Source organism: Physeter macrocephalus, chromosome 1 (genome assembly GCF_002837175.3).
Source record: "Physeter macrocephalus isolate SW-GA chromosome 1, ASM283717v5, whole genome shotgun sequence".
Lineage (NCBI taxonomy): Eukaryota > Metazoa > Chordata > Mammalia > Artiodactyla > Physeteridae > Physeter > Physeter macrocephalus.
In genome coordinates, this window is record NC_041214.2 from 138601185 (window position 1) to 138624412 (window position 23228).

Genomic DNA, 23228 nt, shown 5'->3' on the forward strand with positions numbered 1-23228 from the left:
TATTTACTATGATTCAATGCTCTGAAAATGTATCACATATGATTCATTTCTAATCGTAACTTGAATTGCTTTATTTATTCCATCTGGCTCAAATTATTTTGCTCGATTATGTAAAAAATTAAATTTTGATGATAGTTTATCACCTCTTTAAGTAAAATAGTGTTCTAATTAAGTATGCATTAAAGATATAAAATGTTTGTCAACATAAACAATAGTTAAGCAGAAAGAAGTTGTGATCTAAGTCCTATTAAATAATACTGTGGTTGTTTGAAAGTTAAATATATGTGCCAATTTGTTACCAATTTTCAATTAAGAGACTTAAAGGGATGTAGAAAAGGTTTACATAATTCCGTACTTTTCAGTCTTTCAGTTAAAAAGGGAGAAATTTAAAGGTTAAATGGTGATAATAATGTGATCTCATTGTGATTAAATTTGCTAATTATATAACATGCTTAAAATAATAACTAAGTCATTAGCACCATGTTAGCTATTATCATCATCATTATTTCCAGTCTTGTTTTTATTAGGATGATGATGATGATGATGTTGATGTTGATGATGATGATGAAGACAATAATACTGAGTTTTTCTTGCTTGTTTTCTATTGTTGTGACCTAGTCATTCCATTATGCATAAAATAAGCAACATTCTAGAATGCACAACCAAGGACTTTAAGATACAATAGTGGAAGTGTTTTTATTTGCTTTTGATTTTTTTAAAGTCATCAGGGTTTGATGGACTTGGGGAGTTTAAGAAATGAATTAAATTTGTGGAGCTATTTTTACCTCATATAAAATTAACAACCTAGACATCAAATTAAATCACTAGATAAACAATTTACATTTTACTTGATAGTTTTCTTTTCAATTTTAATGATAGTGACCAACTTTAAATTTGTTTGACATTAATGAGCACAAATTACATAAGTTACAGAATGTGCTACTGCTAAATCAGATTCTGAAGAAACTAATATTATTGTTATTTGTAAAATGAATTTAACACTGTATATCTGTATGACCAGTCATCCTTCTTTTGATAATTCAGAAATTTTTATGAAAGAGATTCACTTAAGCTTTGTATCCTAAATTTACACATGAAATTGTGCATAATAATAATAATAATATAATCTTGAAAATACTGTAGGCTTTTCTGGAGATTTCAATTATATAAAGCAACAATAGGGAACAGAATAGCCATAGGTAGTACAATACTTTTATTAGTATTTGTATGTATGCTTTATGGAGGAAAGAGATTAGGACAAGAGAAAGAACAGTAATAGTAGAAGGAGGAATAATTCACCTTACTCATGATCAAACTTTTCTTATGATCAGTAAGGAAAGTTAAACAGTGATTTAGTACTTAAATCACTAACAACAAATTAAAGAGAAACCCAGCAAATGCTAAGAAGTCACATATAGGTATATCTTAATATAAATGACACTTATGACTCCAGAGTTATTTAATATGCTGAGATTTATGCATAACTTGGCTGTTCAAATTTAGTACAGAAAATGCACACCCAGTGCTATGGTTAGTTGGCAGTAAGCACACATCTAATTTAGTATTCCGTGTAGCCATTAGAATTCCCATGACACATGAACTGAACCCAGTTAATTGCCGTAGCTGATTCTGCATATGAGTGAACATACAGTAGAACTGAATCTATGAAATTATTAATTGAATTACCCTCTAAATGTGCCAAAGGATATATTAGTTTTTATTCCCTTGGTAGTTTCCTTCGGCATAAATCAAATGAGAAAATTCAGTGACTGAAAAAAGTGTAAAAAAAAGTGTCAAGGTATTTTAGATATTTAAAAGAAAAAAACATGTGCAGTTAATTCTTAGCTAATTTAAAGTGCTGGCTTCTTCACAAAATACACAATAAGAGTCTGTGAAAAGCAAGGTATTACTACAGATTAACCCAGGATTGAAGTACTAAGTTCTGTGATGTTAGGAGAGTCAAGCAAACATTGGCACACTTTTCTTCCTCTGTTAAATGGAGTGATAGTATCTAGAATATATACTTGTCCTGGGTTTTCATTCATTGAGTTAACTATTATTTACTGAGTATCTACTGAGTGTCAAATATAAATTCAGGTGCTGTACAGACTGTGAGAAAAGCAACATCATCCTTACTCTCATGGAACTTATGTTTTAAACAACCACATTAAGATGAAATATACAAAAAAGTGATTAGACGGGGGCACAGCTAGTACAAAGGGCTGAAAGCAGGAAAGAGTCAGGGATGGTTAGGGTTTAAGGAACAAAGTTAATCTGGATCTGGATGGAGACAAGGTCACAGAAGTAGGCATAGGCCAGCTAGTGTCGAACTTTATAAACCATCATAAATGTTTTTGATTTAAGAGGTGTGAAAAGAATCTTTCCGAAAAGTTTAAGCATTATCTTAAAATAGAAACTAGTAGGCAAGTAAGCCAGGATGGGGTTTCTAAAATTGACCAGGTAATGAATATGGCTTTGACCAGATATATAATAGCATGGAGAGAAGCAAATGGTATCTTTATATACTGTGATTTATGGTGAGGAATGAATGTCAAAACTTTTAAAATAGAATATTCTATTAAAAAATAAAATTATTGTTGCTAGTATTTGTAGTTCTTAAACTTTAATATTAAAGAAAAATTTGAAAATTTTATACCATGAAGTATGGATGACTTCAAGAGAGGACAGTGTTTTCACTGAAGTCTGTAAATTTTCTGGAGAGCATGCAAGACATTTGCTATAATCCCAGTACTGTTTTACAAGGACCATACATATTTATGTATGTCATAACAATATGATTTTAAAAGACTTAAATCTATTTTTCATTGATTGTAAAGCTTACCCTAATAATGCTTTTCAATTTTATTCACAAAATGGATAGTACTGTAGATAGTGAGGTTGTAAAGTGAGCTGCCTGATTTAATTAATCATGAACCTGTAAAAATTCAAGTAAAAGATTTTTATATTTCAGTTCCCACAGCTTGTGTTGTGTTTTGTGATCAGCTCCAGCCTTCTCACGCGCCAGCAGAATTCAGGAATCCAGCTAGCACTCAGCAAGAGTTAAGACAAGTCACAGGTACCAACCACCCTGTGTTTTCAGGAAAAAAAAAAAGAAAAAAAGACTTCAGAGCCTCAGAGGAAATGACAAGAGAAAGTGAAAAGCTTGTATTAAGCAAGCAATCAAGTCAGCAAATCCTGTACAGTGACAGGAATGCAGTGATGACTGCTGTCAGCTCCAAGTCTCAGTAATAAGGAGAGAAAGAGAAACAGAGAGAGAGAGAGAGAGAGAGAAAGGGAAGGAAAGGAAAGGAAAGGAAAGGAAAGGAAAGGAAAGGAATAAAATAATATAGGGCATTTATCAAGACAGGAGTAACTCGACATCCAGTCTGAAGGCAGTCTTAAAAGTTTCTTTAACGTCTCCTGATATGCCTGAAATATGAGTTTCCTGGTTCCAACTTTGAGGAAGTGACAGATTCAAATCCTGGCAAGCTTTGCTGTTTCTTCTTAGGCTGGCAACTTTAAATCAGAGTTTTAGTCAAGGTCATGGATAGAAGTATGTTGAAATGCTCTAGTCTCTACAGCTACCATTTAATTAAATCTAAATAATGTCTCCTTAGATCTTTCCATTGTGGTAATGGTTAAGAGAACATAGTTCCTTGATTTTTAAAGTCTCTGTTCACTTTACATCCAATTTTACAAAATCTCCTTCTTACATTCTATGCAGTAATACGTACATTTTTATTAATCATATAACCATTAAGTAGAAGATATGGAAGCCTAAAAATAATCTACTTTCCAATATTTTCACCACCTAGGACCTCTTGTATTATTTTCTCTTGTGAATTCTCTGGTTTTAAAGATATTAACTTATTAAAATGATATTTAGTAAAGTGGGATTATTCTTCATTTTCATTATATATTCATGAATACATATATATATTCAATATATTCAATACCTATATATATATTCATATGAGTACATGTACCAGAGACTAAAAAACATGAAACAATTAGCATTACCCAAGAGATTTATATAATTCTAGCCAAAAGCAAATGTCACTTTTCATATGGTTCACTGCCAAAGATAATATTTTCCAATATGTGGTAAATATAATATTGGTAAATATTATAACTCTCTCTACATTTTTAAAATTTGTGCCAGACTCATGTTTTCTATGTTAGTGGATTCTTAGAGATTAAGGAAACCAGTTCAACTCAATAATTCTATAATAAAAAAAAAAAAGAAAGAAAAGAAAACCTAAAGTCCAAATTAATAAACAGAAAACAAAGGTAACTTCATTGCTATCTGGCAGAGGTGGAACTTAAATTCAATGGCAGTCCTGAAGCTATTTCTAATACAGTATTTTACTTATAAACAGCAATTGCAAAATTCTCTTTTCCAGTGTAGTTCATCCACTATTGTGTGTGTGTGTGTGTCCAGATTCTGATTGTAAGACTTGTGACAATCCATGGGAAGCACTTAGCACTGTGTTCAACACATTTCATGTGCTCACAAATGTTAGAGGTTAAAGTTCATCCTCTTTTGGGAAGATTTCCCTGTGCCTCCTCTGCACATCCTAATTAGGGCCAATGCTACTACCTTTTGAGACCGGAACCTTATGCATTCTACTTCAATTGTGCTATGCATTGCCTTGCGGTATAGTTATTTATTTTTGCATCTGCCTGATCCACTAGAAAGGATTCCCTGTTGGCCTGAATTCCCCACATTTAAACAGTGCTTAGTATAAAATAGACACACAATAATAATTTTGGATAATTAGTGCAGTGGCTTCCCTTCCCAGAGGTTCACATTCAGAATCTTTAAGAGGAAGCCTTAAGCATCTGATTCTTTTCCCCTATAAATGCAAAATACGATGTTGAGGAAAAAAGCCAGGATGACAAAACCATTATAGCTAAACACTTATATCCAGCATTTGCTAAGGGCTTAGTGTCAGTAGACACAAACTTTGATATTATTTTGACTAGAAATGTGTAATCCGTTCAATCATTAATATTTAGAAAATTTTTAATATTTTGTTTTGCAAGACACCTTACGATAGCAGTGTTTGAAATGGATGATGGAATAAATGGAAAAATAAACAGTTAAAATATCAAACCAAATACAACCAAAGCATAAAATGCAAATTACTCTCAATATCCTATAGAGTATACTTAAATTTTAAACCAGTTATTGTAAGAGTAAGGTATGTAGAAAAAACAGAATTGCATCACCCTTTTCATGGTAACATGGATCTAATTTAGAAATTCAAATAAAAATAAGGCCATTGTTTAAGGGATCGAGTACAATATATGATACCACTATACTGTCAGAATTAAAGCTGAGTTTTGCTTTCCTGAAAACATAAGAAAAAATATAATACTGTTTTTTTAACTCTCAAGTATATTACTTCATGTACAGTGACTTAAATTTTTAAAACCTGAAAATTAAGGCATTTACAATTTAATTCTGAATAATTAATGATAGCTAAACACTTATATCCAGCATTTGCTAAGGGCTTAGTGTCAGTAGACACAAACTTTGATATTATTTTGACTAGAAATGTGTAATCCGTTCAATCATTAATATTTAGAAAATTTTTAATATTTTGTTTTGCAAGACACCTTACGATAGCAGTGTTTGAAATGGATGATGGAATAAATGGAAAAATAAACAGTTAAAATATCAAACCAAATACAACCAAAGCATAAAATGCAAATTACTCTCAATATCCTATAGAGTATACTTAAATTTTAAACCAGTTATTGTAAGAGTAAGGTATGTAGAAAAAACAGAATTGCATCACCCTTTTCATGGTAACATGGATCTAATTTAGAAATTCAAATAAAAATAAGGCCATTGTTTAAGGGATCGAGTACAATATATGATACCACTATACTGTCAGAATTAAAGCTGAGTTTTGCTTTCCTGAAAACATAAGAAAAAATATAATACTGTTTTTTTAACTCTCAAGTATATTACTTCATGTACAGTGACTTAAATTTTTAAAACCTGAAAATTAAGGCATTTACAATTTAATTCTGAATAATGTCTCCCAAAAAATAAAACAGGTAACTCAGAATTCCCCTGAAATAATGCATATTTGTGTTCACTGTAGAATGAATTCATATGTATATATGAATATACAAATATACATATATTCATTTACATATGAAAGAAACAGAATTTCACTGCTGAGAAAGGTGCAGAATGAGAAACATGCTAGTATTTATGTTTGACATTCTTAGAATATGGAAGATATTTTTGCAGTTATGTCTAGCATTTTTTGCTATATCCTATGTATGGTATTTTTATTAACAAAATCCCCTTAGTCTTCATTCTAGTCTAGAGCATTCTTTTAATAGGGGCAGTATATTCTCCAGTAAAATACATGTGAAATATAATTTAACAAACTATCTATAAACTGTAACTATCAGGTTCAGATATGAAGACACCATACTCAAATTGGCGATTGCCCAGCACATGTTGGAATTAACAATGATGGAAGCAATGTAATATATTTTCACATATTAATGTTTCAACAGTGATTTGGAAACAGATAATAACCTAATTTATTAATCAATATCCTAACAAGAAGTTGAATATTGAGCTCTACTTGGGAAATTCCTGTGAATTTTCTTGATGTAAAAATTATATAGTAAATTCATTTAAAAAATATAATTGTTTTAAAAGGCAATTATATTTTAAGATATTAGTAAATATGCCCACTTGGGGATGAAATTTATTCTTTATTGAGATGTCAGATGATAGCTTCCATTTACTTTAGGCAATTTTTTGTTTTTTTTTTTTTTAGGGCAAGAATTTACTTGCACATCCTAATTAGGGCCAATGCTACTACCTTTTGAGACCGGAACCTTATGCATTCTACTTCAATTGTGCTATGCATTGCCTTGCGGTATAGTTATTTATTTTTGCATCTGCCTGATCCACTAGAAAGGATTCCCTGTTGGCCTGAATTCCCCACATTTAAACAGTGCTTAGTATAAAATAGACACACAATAATAATTTTGGATAATTAGTGCAGTGGCTTCCCTTCCCAGAGGTTCACATTCAGAATCTTTAAGAGGAAGCCTTAAGCATCTGATTCTTTTCCCCTATAAATGCAAAATACGATGTTGAGGAAAAAAGCCAGGATGACAAAACCATTATAGCTAAACACTTATATCCAGCATTTGCTAAGGGCTTAGTGTCAGTAGACACAAACTTTGATATTATTTTGACTAGAAATGTGTAATCCGTTCAATCATTAATATTTAGAAAATTTTTAATATTTTGTTTTGCAAGACACCTTACGATAGCAGTGTTTGAAATGGATGATGGAATAAATGGAAAAATAAACAGTTAAAATATCAAACCAAATACAACCAAAGCATAAAATGCAAATTACTCTCAATATCCTATAGAGTATACTTAAATTTTAAACCAGTTATTGTAAGAGTAAGGTATGTAGAAAAAACAGAATTGCATCACCCTTTTCATGGTAACATGGATCTAATTTAGAAATTCAAATAAAAATAAGGCCATTGTTTAAGGGATCGAGTACAATATATGATACCACTATACTGTCAGAATTAAAGCTGAGTTTTGCTTTCCTGAAAACATAAGAAAAAATATAATACTGTTTTTTTAACTCTCAAGTATATTACTTCATGTACAGTGACTTAAATTTTTAAAACCTGAAAATTAAGGCATTTACAATTTAATTCTGAATAATGTCTCCCAAAAAATAAAACAGGTAACTCAGAATTCCCCTGAAATAATGCATATTTGTGTTCACTGTAGAATGAATTCATATGTATATATGAATATACAAATATACATATATTCATTTACATATGAAAGAAACAGAATTTCACTGCTGAGAAAGGTGCAGAATGAGAAACATGCTAGTATTTATGTTTGACATTCTTAGAATATGGAAGATATTTTTGCAGTTATGTCTAGCATTTTTTGCTATATCCTATGTATGGTATTTTTATTAACAAAATCCCCTTAGTCTTCATTCTAGTCTAGAGCATTCTTTTAATAGGGGCAGTATATTCTCCAGTAAAATACATGTGAAATATAATTTAACAAACTATCTATAAACTGTAACTATCAGGTTCAGATATGAAGACACCATACTCAAATTGGCGATTGCCCAGCACATGTTGGAATTAACAATGATGGAAGCAATGTAATGTATTTTCACATATTAATGTTTCAACAGTGATTTGGAAACAGATAATAACCTAATTTATTAATCAATATCCTAACAAGAAGTTGAATATTGAGCTCTACTTGGGAAATTCCTGTGAATTTTCTTGATGTAAAAATTATATAGTAAATTCATTTAAAAAATATAATTGTTTTAAAAGGCAATTATATTTTAAGATATTAGTAAATATGCCCACTTGGGGATGAAATTTATTCTTTATTGAGATGTCAGATGATAGCTTCCATTTACTTTAGGCAATTTTTTGTTTTTTTTTTTTTTTAGTGCAAGAATTTACTTGTCATGATCAAGAGCAAAAGTACTATGAGTTAGCATATTCATAATTTCTTAATCACAAGAAAGCTAGACAGCACTATTTTAAAATTACCTTTGAAATACAAATCTTGTATATAAGCAGTAACCAAATTAACTTTATACATTACATTATATTTCTTATTAATTCAAAATAGATGGTATATTAAAGTTACCAAACTGGAATCTAGGGGATTGTCTTTGACTTTCTGATATGGAAACAATGTGTTATCTCTCTGCTCACAATCTTAAACTTATAGTTTATTATTTCAGTTTTTTGTGTCTTGTTGCTGAGGTTGATGTAAACATACCTGTGAATTATCTCAAGTTACCTTCAGTTATAAAATAAATAATCTTGAGAGAACATATATAATAGAGTAAAACTCCAAGATGGTGAGGGAAGCTTCTCTTTCATGTTCCTTGTTTGATTCCCAATACCCAGAAGAGAACATAGGATGAAATCAGGAAATATTTGTAAAATGTAAATTATACAACCAGGCAAAATATATTTTATTGTCTTCTTGTCCTGGTTCTTCTTTTCCTCCCCCTTTCTTCCCATCCTCCCTCTCTCTCCCTCTTTCTCTTTCTCCTACTCTAGTTTTAGATTATATTTTTTCATATGTAAGATTAATTTTCCTGAGTTTTTATCTCAGCACTGTTTATTCAAGAATACGTTGCCGGGCTTCCCTGGTGGCGCAGTGGTTGAGAATCCGCCTGCCAATGCAGGGGACACGGGTTCGTGCCCCGGTCCGGGAAGATCCCACATGCCGCGGAGCGGCTGGGCCCGTGAGCCATGGCCGCTGAGCCTGTGCGTCCGGAGCCTGTGCTCCGCAACGGGAGAGGCCACAACAGTGAGAGGCCCGCGTACCACAAAAAAAAAAAAAAAAAAAAGAATACGTTGCCAAAACATGGTTCTAGCCATAAAATCCAGGGTGGGGAAAATGACTGGCATTCCCCAGAATATATTTCTTTTTATATCTTAGCTTCTTGTACATCAGCATGGAAATTGGAAAACTGATGATTTTAATTATCTCACATTCTTGGCATCACCTGGACATAAGTGGGTGTACTAATGTGCAGTGTTTTCACTAAAATCATTCTAATCTGCATTACATTTTTTTATTGCTTAGATATAGTATATAGGACATAATAAAATGCTTCGTTGGTTACTTGGTATAATCACTTCAAACATTAATTCCAATGTTGAGTAACATTGTTAATGATCTATAGAAACTAGTTCCTGAGAAAATATTTATACTTAGTAATATAATAACTGGCATAGCAGTGTGATTTCATGAAATTAATATAAAGAGCCAAAGACTGTGATCTTGGCTCTGCCACAGCCTTCCCAAGTATCCCAGAACAAAGTTTCTCTTATGTAAAATAAAGATTCCCATGTTCCTTTCCAGATATTAGATCTTATGAGATCTGCCCAGTTCTACAGAACTTATAATGACTGTGTGCACAAGTGTTGCAAGTTTAGCTTGGTTCACATTTAGATACTATAAATACAAAGATCTCTTCTTCTTGCAATGAGAACTTGGTGAATTCACTCAGTTGGGTATAAATCTCCCATCTTTCCTGTCTGAAAGTCTGGTTGGGGTATACTTTTTATTGTGTGTGTGATACATTTAAAAAATAATTCTAACTCTAACACTTCACATGTACAAAATTACAGAAAACAACTCAGTGGTTCTTATCACGGTCACATTTGCTTCAGATCTGTCTTTGTCATTTCCTCTTAAAGAGAGGGAAGCAAGTATTTTTGTTTGTTTTTAATTACCTTTCTTGGGAGTACCCTTTCTTTTGTCAAAGAGAAATTATTCTGACACTTGTTAAAAATGGTAAGGAAAACTTTATTCAAAACTGTGGCAGTAGGGGTCCAGACTGCTGCAGTGAAGCAGAAAGATTAAACACAATGAGCAGAATGACAAGAGTCAATGGATGGAAAATTACTAACAGGAACTTGATTAAATTTCAAGGATAATGTTATTGTTACTAAACTGGCCTAATAGGATTCTTGATAAAAGCAGGCCATGGACATAGGCATTAAGGAGCTTGAATGGAATATTTGGATTTTGTCACTTTTCAAGTTTCTCTTGTTTTTCTTCTCAACTCTGCTCAGATAAAAAATTTGTTCTTCCAATAAAGTTATTTATATGCATTATAATTTGTAAAATATTTTAATTTGGATTGAGGGGACATATAGTACCTTAAGAAATGTTTCCATAACTTTATAGTTCATGTAGTCAGGAATTAATTTTCCCGATGCATAGAGTACAGGGCACAAAACCTAGACAAAGAACGCAACTTCAAGGTGAAACTTGGTCTATGCCTGTCTTCCTATCTGCATATATATATATCTCATCAATTCTGGTCTTTCCACGGTTCTACTCATGGCATATTCCTCTTCCTTCCTCTAGGCTTTTTGTTTTTCTTTTTAACTGCCAAAATGTATTTCCTCCGTACAACATTTCAAGCCTCTCATGATGTGAAAGCCTTACTCTTCTGAAAAGGCCTAATTTTCTGAAAATTACAATTTTGGGTTTACCAACCTGAGATTCGGCTACATTTGTTTAGCCTGAAGTCTTCATGTGTTGCCTCTGCCAGAGGCACATCCTTTTCCAAAAAGTGGCCCAATATCAATTGTTCAACTTCATTAACATGCCAACATTGTGCCAGTGACTATGGCTGCCTTGCTACTGGTTTGATATTTACAAAGCATACAGTGTACAGGAATTTAGTTTCTGTTTTATTGCAGAGAGGAGTTATCAGTATTTTCCTGCCTCACACCTCAAATACATTTTAAAATGTGGCTTTCAGTATAGCATGTTTTGCCTGTAGCACGTTTGCATGCAGCATCAGTAATTCCAAATTAAATTCCCACTGAGATCATCAGGCAAGCAATTAGTGGCAATTGCTTGCTTTTACAGAAAAGCCACATTATGCCCTAAGTTTATGGTTAAATTATAATAATATAATACACATACACACAGATGCTATATTTCAGACAGAGTAGAGTGAGTCAGGTATTAATAGTTACATTAATGTGTGTGATTTTCATATTGAGCTATATATATTATATGCAAATACATTATTTATAAACCTCTCTCTAGCATATTATAATGCTAAAGAGGTTATAGTTCATATAGATTAAGCAGTAATAAAATATCTTATAGATAGAGCTAGAGCTAGAAATGGATATAGATGTAGCTTAACTTTGACTTTGAATATCGGGAAGTTTGGCTTCTCTTACAGTTGCGCCCTAATTAGGTATACATTCTTGGGTTTTTCATTTAATCTTCCCAGGTCTTGAAAAAGTTTTTTCTTTCCTTTTCTCCTTGAAAATAGCTTCTGTTCAATTTAACTGAACCACTGAATTAAAAATTAACTGACAGTTTAATATCCAGTAAATTTGATATACAGTTTTAGAGAACCAAGTAAGCATCTTACATTGCGTAAGCCATCAGTATATAATAGTGACCAAGACAAATCTTATTTTATTAAAGTATAATCGACTTACAATATTTCATTAGTTTCAGCTGTACAACATAATGATTTGATATTTTTACACATCAGGAGATGATCACCTGGATAAGTCTAATTATCACCATAAAAATTACGACTAGTTTATTACTACTGTCTATATTCCTCAGGCCATCCATACACACATTACATCCTTGAGACTTATTCATTTTATAACTTGAAGTTTGTTCCTCTTAATCTCCTTCCCCATGGCAACTGAAAATTTGTTCTCTGTATCTATGAGTCTGTTTCTGTTTTGTTATGTTTGTTTATTTGTTTTGTTTATCAGATTTCACATGTAAGTGAAGTCATATGGTACTTGTCTTTTTCTGTCTGACTTACTTAGCATAATACCCTCTAGGTTCATACAAGTTGTCACAAATGGCAAGATTTCATTTTTTTATGTCTGAGTTATATTTCATTATATATATATATATATATATATATATATATATATATCTCAATACCATATCTTTTTTTTTTTTAAACGAAGTCAATTTTATTCTCCTTAAAGCACAGAATAGAGTCTTTGGTTGTACAAACATCCCTAGTTATAGTCTTACCAGGAGGTCCCGGCTGGGGACGGGGCTGTTAGTCAGCGGCCAGAACTCCTGGGGGGACCTCTTTAAAATGCTAACAGCTGGGTTAAACGACTCGAGGCAAGGGTGGCGTTGGAGCCGGCAGGGTCCCCACCCCAATATACCATATCTTCTTTATCTGTTAAACCCATAAGATTCAGATCATTTGGTGGAGAAACAATCATGTATCAATAGATCATTCCAATTTCTATGACCATGCTGAGGGAGAGCATAGGATCTGTGGGAACACAAAGTAAGGGAACTAACCCACAATTGAAGGTTGTGGAAAGGCTGTGTTAAGTTAGCGTGGAGCTTAGTTTTGAAGGCAGCCAGGTAAAGGGAAGGACAGACACATTGCAGCTAAGGGAAAACCATAAGCAGATACATCTGTGTAATATTAGCACACTTAAGTGCCAATATGTGTCACTGTTTATCTGATCCTCTTTTGTGGGACATTAAGTTGTTTTGAGATTTTGTTATTAAAATAACAATGTGCTAAAAGTCCTTTATATTAACATTTGATAATACTTCTACTTATTTCTCTGGAGAGATATCTAAGACTAGTTTGCAGAATGAAGATTACAAAGTTTTTTTCAGGCTTTTGTGTTCCTGAGGAATCGTCCCAAATATATTCTCCTCAATAATGTATGATTAAGTCCGCATCACCAACACATTGCTAGTAATGAATATTATAATATTCCTGGGTTGAATAGAAATTCAATGGACCCTAGTTAAAATTGCCCCAGATTCACATACCACGCCTACAACTTTGTACTAGAATAAGCTTGATAGCTCTTACTCCGGATCTCTCATGCTTATGACAAAGTAACACCTTCCTCACAAAGTCATGAAAAAGATGAAATGAAATAAAATGTATAAGCTTACTGTCATATAGAAAGCATTCAATAAACATTTCATACTTCTATGTGAGATTGGCATTGAAAGCATACAGTAAAACATGTATAGGACAAGAATATTTAAATAATTATTTGTGCGTTTGTACTGGAGATTATAATTCTTATATTACATATCTGATATATAATCTGTTGATATAACAAAATTGGTAGAAGATCATCTTTCAGTAATTTGGGTAGTAAAACAAAAGGTTTAATTTAGGCAGTTTGAAATTGATAACTTATGAGGGATATTAAGTTCTAAATAGTTAATATTAGTAGCAACAATAATCAGTATAAATACCAGCAACGTTTTAGCTACCACTTAATTTAAGAGTATGTTTTTATGTAGAAATTTGTAAAATGAATCCTCTCAATTATACAGTCAAGATATTGAGACTCAAAGAAGTTATGGTTGCTTGGCATTTGGGCTATGTCATAGTTCTTGAGTGGAACAAGACTGAAAACCATGTCTGTGTCTTCAAAATTAGGTTTCTTCAATAAAATGATATAATGCATTTATAATGTATTTTCTATTTTCTCTTACCTATCATTACAGAGGTCTGGTGTAGGGGCCTGACAATTGACACAGCATTATAGAAACTGATTAATATTCAAATTAACTTTTGTTGATTAAATTAAACATACCTGGTTATTAAAAACTGGAAAAGACATTTCAGGAAAATATTTGTTGTTTAGTTGTGATATTGCCATTTCAATTTAGATTTTATATCTGCCTTAAAATATTTTATAGAAAACATTATATGACTAGGACAAAGTTAAAAAAATGACACAAGACCACAGATTTTGTTTTATCCTAAACTCTCACTTTATAATATGAGTTGTTTCAGAAATATATTTCACATATGTAGAGAGCCATTAATTTACTTCATGGAAATTTTTTTCAGATTATTAAAAGCAAACAACTCTGAGTGTTAATATTTCATATTTTAATAATTGGCTGACTGGATATTTTTATATTAATATTAAAATGATTTGATGAAACAGTGAAATGATATATTTTCATTATTTCTGATATCACATATTAAATATATGAAATTAGAATTGCTGTGGCTTCTTTTTGTAGTCAGTAATGATTACTATTGTTTATACTAATTAAATGACTCTCTTAAATAAAAGGTCTGTAATGTTATATTATATTGCTTTACAGATGCTCCCAAGTTCATATCAAACCAAACAATTTATTACTCTTGGGAAGGAAATCCAATCAATATAAGCTGTGATGTGAAATCTAATCCACCAGCATCAGTCCATTGGAGAAGAGAGAAATTAGTCTTGCCAGCTAAAAACACCACTAATTTAAAGACATATAGTGCAGGGAGAAAAATAATATTAGAGGTAAGTCTTCATGTACATATCAACAAATTGTATTATTTTAGCAGTTATCTACTATTTTAGAACATGTTTCAATATCTTAGTATATTAATATATAATATATATTTCTATCCTATAATATACATATACCCTATTGTATATATTTCATGTTTACTTACTTGAGGGAAATTTTATGCATTTGGATCATGGTTTGTTAATGGTTAATGTCTCACTACTTATATAGTAATATGGGTATATAGCAAAAGCCATTATTTTTCATGAATTTATTTTTGGAAAAAAACCACAATTATATCAGGAAGAAAATAGGAAGAAAGAATGAGTAATTTGTCAGTTATTGAGGGCCAAATGTTTAATTTCAGTGTTGCTACTGGACACTGAGTCTGTGGTTACACCTTCCTGCTCCTTAGACTGGTATATATAAATGCTATCTACTGGCTACATATTTACACGTTCCTAAATAAACTAGATTTACTTGTTCATTGCCTAATTTTATTTTATTATTTTACATTAAGATTGTAGATAATTGCTTTTATACTGCCAAATGCCTGACCTTTAAATTCTGTTTGAATATAATACCTTTAATTTAATAATTGCAGATTATGTGTGTGTATATCAATTTCCAAAGTTTATATAAGTCTATGACAATGATCATCAAGCCTCCCAATTTATGATGCTTTCATAACAATTAGGAATCTTCCTCAAACAACCTTTTTAGCTAAGAAGATGCTACATTTTCTCTACTAATTCAATATACATAAATTTTAAAGATGCATGTTTTAGAATAACATTTGAGATCCGTACCGCATTAACTTAAAGGTATTCGCATTGGTGCCATATTAACACTTCCACCCAATAAATGGACTTAGTGAAACATTTAGTTGATAGAATGATTTAGCTATCACTTCCCCCAAATGTTTGGATAGCTGACTGTTTGGTAATTAAGCCACTTTGTCTAAATCTATTTCAATTTAAATTGGGTTTTTTTTTTTCGGTTTGTTTTTTGGTATCTGTATTAGAAGAACTATTGGCAAATTGACAGGGAGCTCAATTTCACAAAGACTTTGGCCAGATTCAATTGAAATTTTAGGTATTTAACCGTAGCAGAAAACTGAGGTTCTTTGATTAAATACATATATTCATTTTTTAATTTATGATTTTTTGAAAGTAACAAAACATTCTATAAATCCTTTGGGTTATTACCAATAAATGCATTTCTAAAGGACATCCAAATTTGTTCATTTGTTTTGCCTAGGCACTCCCCTGAGGTAAGAGGACAACTTTTCAATATATGAACAAAATTTGATGCAGGAGGTTTCTAATAGGTTGATTGGAATAATTTTCTGCTCTGGATCATCTGTATTGTTCCTTGCCCTGAGTAAAGATGCTAACTGTTAAATGAATGATTTTCTCACCATGGAATATACAGAAAGAGGAAATCAAGTTTTGAAGGTTTAGGAAAAAGACTTGCAAACTCCTTTATTAACATTGTACTCTCAGTTTATATTTTGGTGTTCAAACCCACATTTGTTATTCTGTTATATTCTATCAAAGCCCAACATCTGAAGTAAACTTGAATTATTTTGACTGTGTATTAAAATATGAAGAAATGGTATCATAAGTAGATGTTTCTAGCACTTTTTAGATAAATATCAACAATAATTTGCATATTTTAAACATTTAAATATTTAAAATAAACATATATTATGTATCTTTGTTATATATTATTTTGATAAAATTATCTATTATTTCACTCTGCTGGGATTGGGTGTACAACCACTATTGGACTTTACTGCTTTCCTAGAATACACCAAATATACTGCAGGGCACATGATTTGGCCCAGTTGTCGAGATCTGTGTGTTTTTAATAGTCTGTGCTACTAGGGGTATTTTCTGTATTTGTTAATCACAAAACACGATAAAGAAATTATTTCAGATAAAATTATAAAGCTTTTGTCTCTTGATAGGCAAACTCCCAGAAACAGAAAAACAACTGAATTGAGCTTTTTAAAGTTTTATTCCAGTTAAAATAGGTATATTTAAGTTACTTCATTAATCTTGAGGAGCTGTGCAATAGTCAGGATTCTTTGTCATGGCCATCCTGTCTTTGCGTTGCATTGATTCAGTACACATTCTTCCCTATGGGCTATACAAATGACTTTCTCATATGCCTGTAGAATAAAGACTTTTTTTGGTCAAATTCCTTTCTAAGTAGTAAAATTATTTTAGAGTTAAATTAACCTAATTTATTAAAACCTGAATGTATGAAAAATGAATATTTTAGTCACTTAGAAGTACTTATATAAGAGCTGTTAAAGCCTCTAGTCCTTAAACGTATGATCTATTCCTAGATGGACAGCTGACTAGAAGATGAATGACACAGCTTTTTTGTACTCTTTCAGAATTATCATCTTCAATGGACCTCAAAATTGCACTTTTAGTTAATAGCCTCCCATTATCACAAAACCATTTCCCCCTTTGGGGACAGACTTGAAATTAACAGCAACTCTTGTTGTAAGCATATTCTCTCTTAATAATAGTAACTGAGTTTGAAAATTATATCTTTACTATCATCAAATCTCTTTTCTGAATTGATACTTCAGAATTTCGGTACATTATAATTACAGGGTTGGTCCCACCATTCAGCAATAGAATCCCAGAATGTTAACTTAATTATGGATTTCAAATGTGTAAGCACTGAGGTCAGCTATTTTCCACCTAAACTAAAAGAGAATTATAGGAATTGAACAGAAATGGAGGCAAGATACCGTTATTAGATATCAAGATAATGTGCCTATCTACAGGAATTGCTACACAAGGGCAATATTTCCTTGCAAAATGCCTTCCTGGAAAGATTTTTCTTTTAAATGGGTCCTCATCTTTTGTTAGTATTTTATGTTCAATAAAGTCATAAGAGGAATAGAAAGCTGACATATTTCGAGCCTTTCTTAATTTTAAATCTGCCTGATCTTAGGCTACAACCTAGAAAACAAAGAGTTAACAATGCTTTTGGTACAAGATTCCTATTTTCAAAGTCAGGTCTGCAGCAATTACAGAATACATATTTTTCAAACTGTGTACTACTTTCTGAACTTTCATATGTAAATATCTAATGATTTTTCTATTCAATATATGTAACAAAATACTGGCATTTACTTAATAAATTGGTAGACTAACTATAATTTACCTGGGCCTATGGGTAGTACAGATCCATGGATTACATCTTAAAAGGACAGAACAAAGAGTTACGGCAGGGAGTTGTGAATAATTGAATATGTGTAAAGATGGCAAGGCATGATAGAAGCTATTTTAAAATTTCTGTGATATTGTTTTAAAATTGTGAATTTTTATTATTATAATTATTTTAGATTGCACCTACATCTGACAATGACTTTGGACGATATAATTGCACAGCCACTAACCGTATAGGAACAAGATTTCAAGAATATATTCTTGCTTTGGCTGGTAAGTATAGCACAGTAATTTCTAAGAATTCATAAAATATTTCTGGAAGCAAATAGAGTTTACATTTTGATAATCCTGATACAGGTTATTATTAGAAACAAAGAAATGGTGCTTAAAAATTTAGAACAGTTGTATCTGATATATAGTGAGGACTTCAAGATTAACTTTAACCCTGATTCTAATTCCCCCAACTTTATATATGACACATCTATGAAAGAAGTAGGAAAGATATCTTTAGAGAAAATGAAATTAATCTATTTTAAAATTCTAAATTTGAAAGAACAAATAGTAACCTTATTTTTAAGCTAAATAGAAAATTTAGAGTTATGTAACTTGCTGAAATGTTTCATTTTGTATATATAAAAGCATTCCAGTTCTTCCCTTAAAGCTTAAAGATATAAAAATAATATCATGTAGATTAAAATTTACTTTAACTAGAAACCCTGTTATGTTTTTATTTATATTTATGTGAGTATATACAAGCACATATAATTATAGAATTTGCATTAGGTTTTACAAGACTGATTAGGAATCTGGAAATATCCATTTTTATGCTTCGCAAAGTTTAGATGATGCAAAAATGTGATCTAGTGTCTTCTAATTCCAGGTCAAGAAATATCAGAAAATTACTGTAATCTTATGTTTTGATAGAATAAATAACTTCCATGAAAATATTTTAAAACTTTTTCAAAGTTCAAATATGTAACTATTCTTTTATATTGTTATGAATGATATTTATTTCTTTTGATTTGTAAATATATCTCAAAATAAATCATTAGTTGTAAAGATCAACAGGGAAATTTAAAAGTTTACAAAGCTAATAATAATCAAATTGTTATGTAACTAGAAAACCTGCTATACTCCAATTCAAGTTTTATTTTACTACACTGGGGGAAAAGGGAGAGAAGGATTGTGTGAAAGGGTTTTAGGGAAGGAAACAAGAAGGAAAAAGTTAAGATGAGAGGTAAAGATAGAAGGGAAAGGAGGCCGGAGGGATGAAATAAGGAAGGAAATAAACCACCGTGCACTGTCTGCCAGGAAGTCATTAGAGAACTAATCTCAGTGAAAGTCATTGGAAGTAGACACTACACATTTAGGCATCTGAATAAACCATAATACAAGCAAATTAAATTCTAGGAAAATGAAACATGTTAAATCACATCAAATTCATTGACAATAAATTGAAGTATCAACTGTAATGGTGAGAAGAAGTCACTACTCATATTAATTCCAAGCCTTAGTAAATTAGGCAATGTTCTTGTAATTAGTATGAACTTTTTATAAATAATAACTAGACATGATTATTATATTACTATATATATTTATGTATAATTATATTAATACTGATGAACTGTTTTATATTGCCTTTTTTTTACAAGGCAATATATATGACCCAGTTTTCTATAAGGTAAAACTTGATAAATGACCAAAATTTTTTTTCAGTTTCTGAGAGTTCATAATTCTAAGAAAATATGAAAATTAGAACATTATACTGTTGATATTTAAACAATCTTATTAAATTCAAGGAAATACTAACATCTGTGTACCTTCATATCTCACATTACTTACAGTAATATTTTTCATTAAAAATATATTTTATACATATTCTTCTAATGAAGATATGAAATTAGTGAGTTTCCCTCTTTCCCACTATAATAAAAAACAGAAAATGTTCATTCAAGATAAGAGTTATTATGTTATTGGAAATATTTCTCAAATACTGCAATTATCCTCATATTCCAAAATTTTGTAACTAATACAGGCTAAAACTTTGTTTCAGAAAAGATATATTCAACTGAAATTGTTATGAAGATATAAAAATGAATTAGACACTGTATCTTAGGTGGGAAACATACCTTTAAATATCAGTATTTATGAATATGATTCCTTTGAGGAGACTCCTTTATTTAATGCTTATAAAATTTAATCTTTCCTACAGAATTCAAATATTCAAATATTCAAATTCATTATACTAAAAGTATAATGTGATTTTAAATGAAATATTATGAGAAACATTATATAGAAATTTAAATATTTCAAAATATATGTTAATACCACCATTCAATATGTCATTGGCCTGTTTGACCTAGTAAAAGGTCAAGCTCATTTGACTTATGTTATTTTACACTGTAACATACTACTTTGTTCCCAAAGAGCAATAAATTAAACCAGGCAAGATTTAGCATGAAATTTTGTACTACATATTCAGTGAAAAAAGGAAAACCTACATTTTAAATTATTTTGCATCAAAAATATTTTTTCCTTCCCTCCTTTCTTCCTTCTTTCCTTCCTTTTTTCCCTCCTGAATAATTAAATCCTACCTCTGAGCAAGGTAGGCATTTGTATGTGGATGGGGTAGGGCACAGCAGCCTGGCATAGGGTGCTAGACCCTGAAGGGAGTGAATGGAGTTAAGGGGTCTTCAGTGGTTCAGTGTTGGAGCCCAGGCTGTGTGAAAAGGATGTGCCTGTTTTAAAACAGAAACAGCAACCCAGAGAGGAGTATTAGAATCTGATCAGAGTAAGGAGGGTTTTAAATAAAGGAGTGGGGGCAGTGATGGATGATTCATTTCTGCAAAGTTGGTAGGGTTAACATGGCTAATATAGCTAATATAGCTATTTCACCTTTGGAGAAAAGATAGGGAAAAGGGAAAAATTAGAATGATCCTGGGCTGATGATTGGTTATTGGGGGTACTCTGGTCTTATGTACATAGATGGATAGAGAAAAGAAGTGAAGGTGGTGTGTGTATGTGTGTGTGTGTGTGTGTGTGTGTGTGTGTTGGGGTGGGATCTTTAAAAAAAGAAACAGATTCCCAGTTTCCTACTTTAGTTCTTCTGACTCTGAATCTCTCTGTTGTAAATTAGATTATTAATTTTAATTTTCATCTTTACATTTTTATGCATGATTTGAATTTATGCATGATTTGAATTTATGCATGATTACAAACATGTAATGAGTTCATGTTTATAATCAGAAACAAAAATCAATTTTATTTAAGAACAGAGAAGCTTTTAAAAACAAACAAATACTGAATAGATGTTCAGTGAGAGGTTGCTCGCAATTAGAAGATTTTACTTGAATTTTGGTACATATTTTGGATATTTGTCACTGTGAAGATTAATCATGCAGTTTATGCAATTTTAAATTTTAATCCAGGTATTTCATATTTTTACAGATTCAGTAAGCTATGACTTTTGTAGGAAGAAAAATCTAGTCATTGTACTCTCCTAGGGTAGTATAACAGCAAACATTTGGGTGAGAAATAAAAACATTTGTCTTTTCATTTGGGTATCTTCAAATCCATTGGTGTTTGGTATCATAAACACAGAATATATATTTTTCTTTCTCTGCCTACAATCTTTTCTTCTCTCCAACTCCTAAACCAATATTGGGCATGGATTATTCCTTCTAAGTTTTCTATTTTCAACACAAGAATCACCTTCTGAATAGGAGTAGAGGTTATTCCTGTTCTATCTACCTTTGTCACCCACCTGACCCTTTATATGTTCTAGCCAGTCCTTTGACTGATTCATAGCATTTGTTACAATGTATGTTTACTGACTTGCTTATTGTCTGTTTCCATTACTAAACTATAAATTCCATAAGTGCATGGAATTTACAATTAAAATTTGTGAAAAGAATCTTTTTTTTTTTGCTAACTAGTTTTCCTAAGATAAATAATATTACCAACAACGGCTATCGTTAAATATTTACCATGTTCGACGGATAACTTTAAGGACTTCCCATACATTCTCCCACTTAATCTTTAAAACACTAATATTCCTATAATTATTTCCACTTTGCAAATGAAGAAAAACACTGATATTTACCAATACTCATTTTAGTTTGCCAAAACCAAAATGTTTAACCATTATTCTGCTAGGCTTTGAAAAAAGAATTGGGACCAAAGAATCTGTGACCGTACATTCATCAAAAAAATAAGATCATCTAAAACAAATGGCTGCTCGAGCTCATTTTCCCTTAGGACAATAAACTAGTTTATGCCTGAGTTCAATAAAAGTAAGGCATCTTCAGCACAAAGTTAATAACATTCAAATTTCATAAACTTGCCATTGCAGATACCAATGATTTGATCTCCCCACACTGAGGAATAGAAGTAGAGCTTGTAATTTAACTTAATGGATGTGATCAGCTGCCTCACTTAAACTCTTTCATGACTTGGAAAGCAATGCACACTGCAAGGGTAAGGCATAAGCTAGTTCATTTCAAAGAATGTCTTCCAGGCACAGCAAAAGGTGGACTTTGGTATAAAGTGTAGGAACAGCTATGCGAGGTGAGTATATATCCTCGGAGGGCACATGGGACTTACAATCTGATCATGGGAGGAGGAGACTTCCTCTGTACTGTCCTGGAGGACCAGGGATTCCTGAGAAACACTGTGGCTTAGTGAGTAGGAGCATTGGGGCACAAGTTACTCTTTCATACACAGCCTTTAGTGGCCTATGGGATTCTATCTCTCCTAGTAAGGACACATAAGAACCTGTGCAGAACTTGCTGGGAAGGGTGCTCTATGCACAGGTGAGTATGTGAGTGTGTATATGCACAGAGGGTAGAGGGCAGGGGGGGTAAATTCTATCGATTCTGTGCGAATTATTCTGCCTACAATGATCCCCTTACCTCATACCCCGTTCAATTTTTTGATAATTAGGTCAACAGCTGTTGGTAAGTGTGTTTATTTGACTGAGTCAATTATCAGATTACATATTCCTATGTATGAAATGCAAACAGTTTATTAGCAATCGCCAATGACCCGTATCAAATAAATTTCTCTGGGGGTTTATTAGCTAAGATGAATTTTTTTTTTGCAAGTATCAAAACATTCAAACTAAATTGGGAGGGATATATAACTTTAAAGCTTAATGTAGGATA

General features: G+C 31.6%; 1 protein-coding gene across 1 annotated transcript in view; it reads left to right on the forward strand.

The window, feature by feature from the left end:
* NCAM2 (neural cell adhesion molecule 2) overlaps positions 1-23228 on the forward strand; it is a 230660-nt gene that overhangs the window by 105129 nt on the left and 102303 nt on the right. The window contains 2 exon segments of the mRNA XM_024120057.1: positions 14693-14880; positions 18243-18339. Coding sequence (XP_023975825.1) covers positions 14693-14880; positions 18243-18339 — 285 coding nt within the window.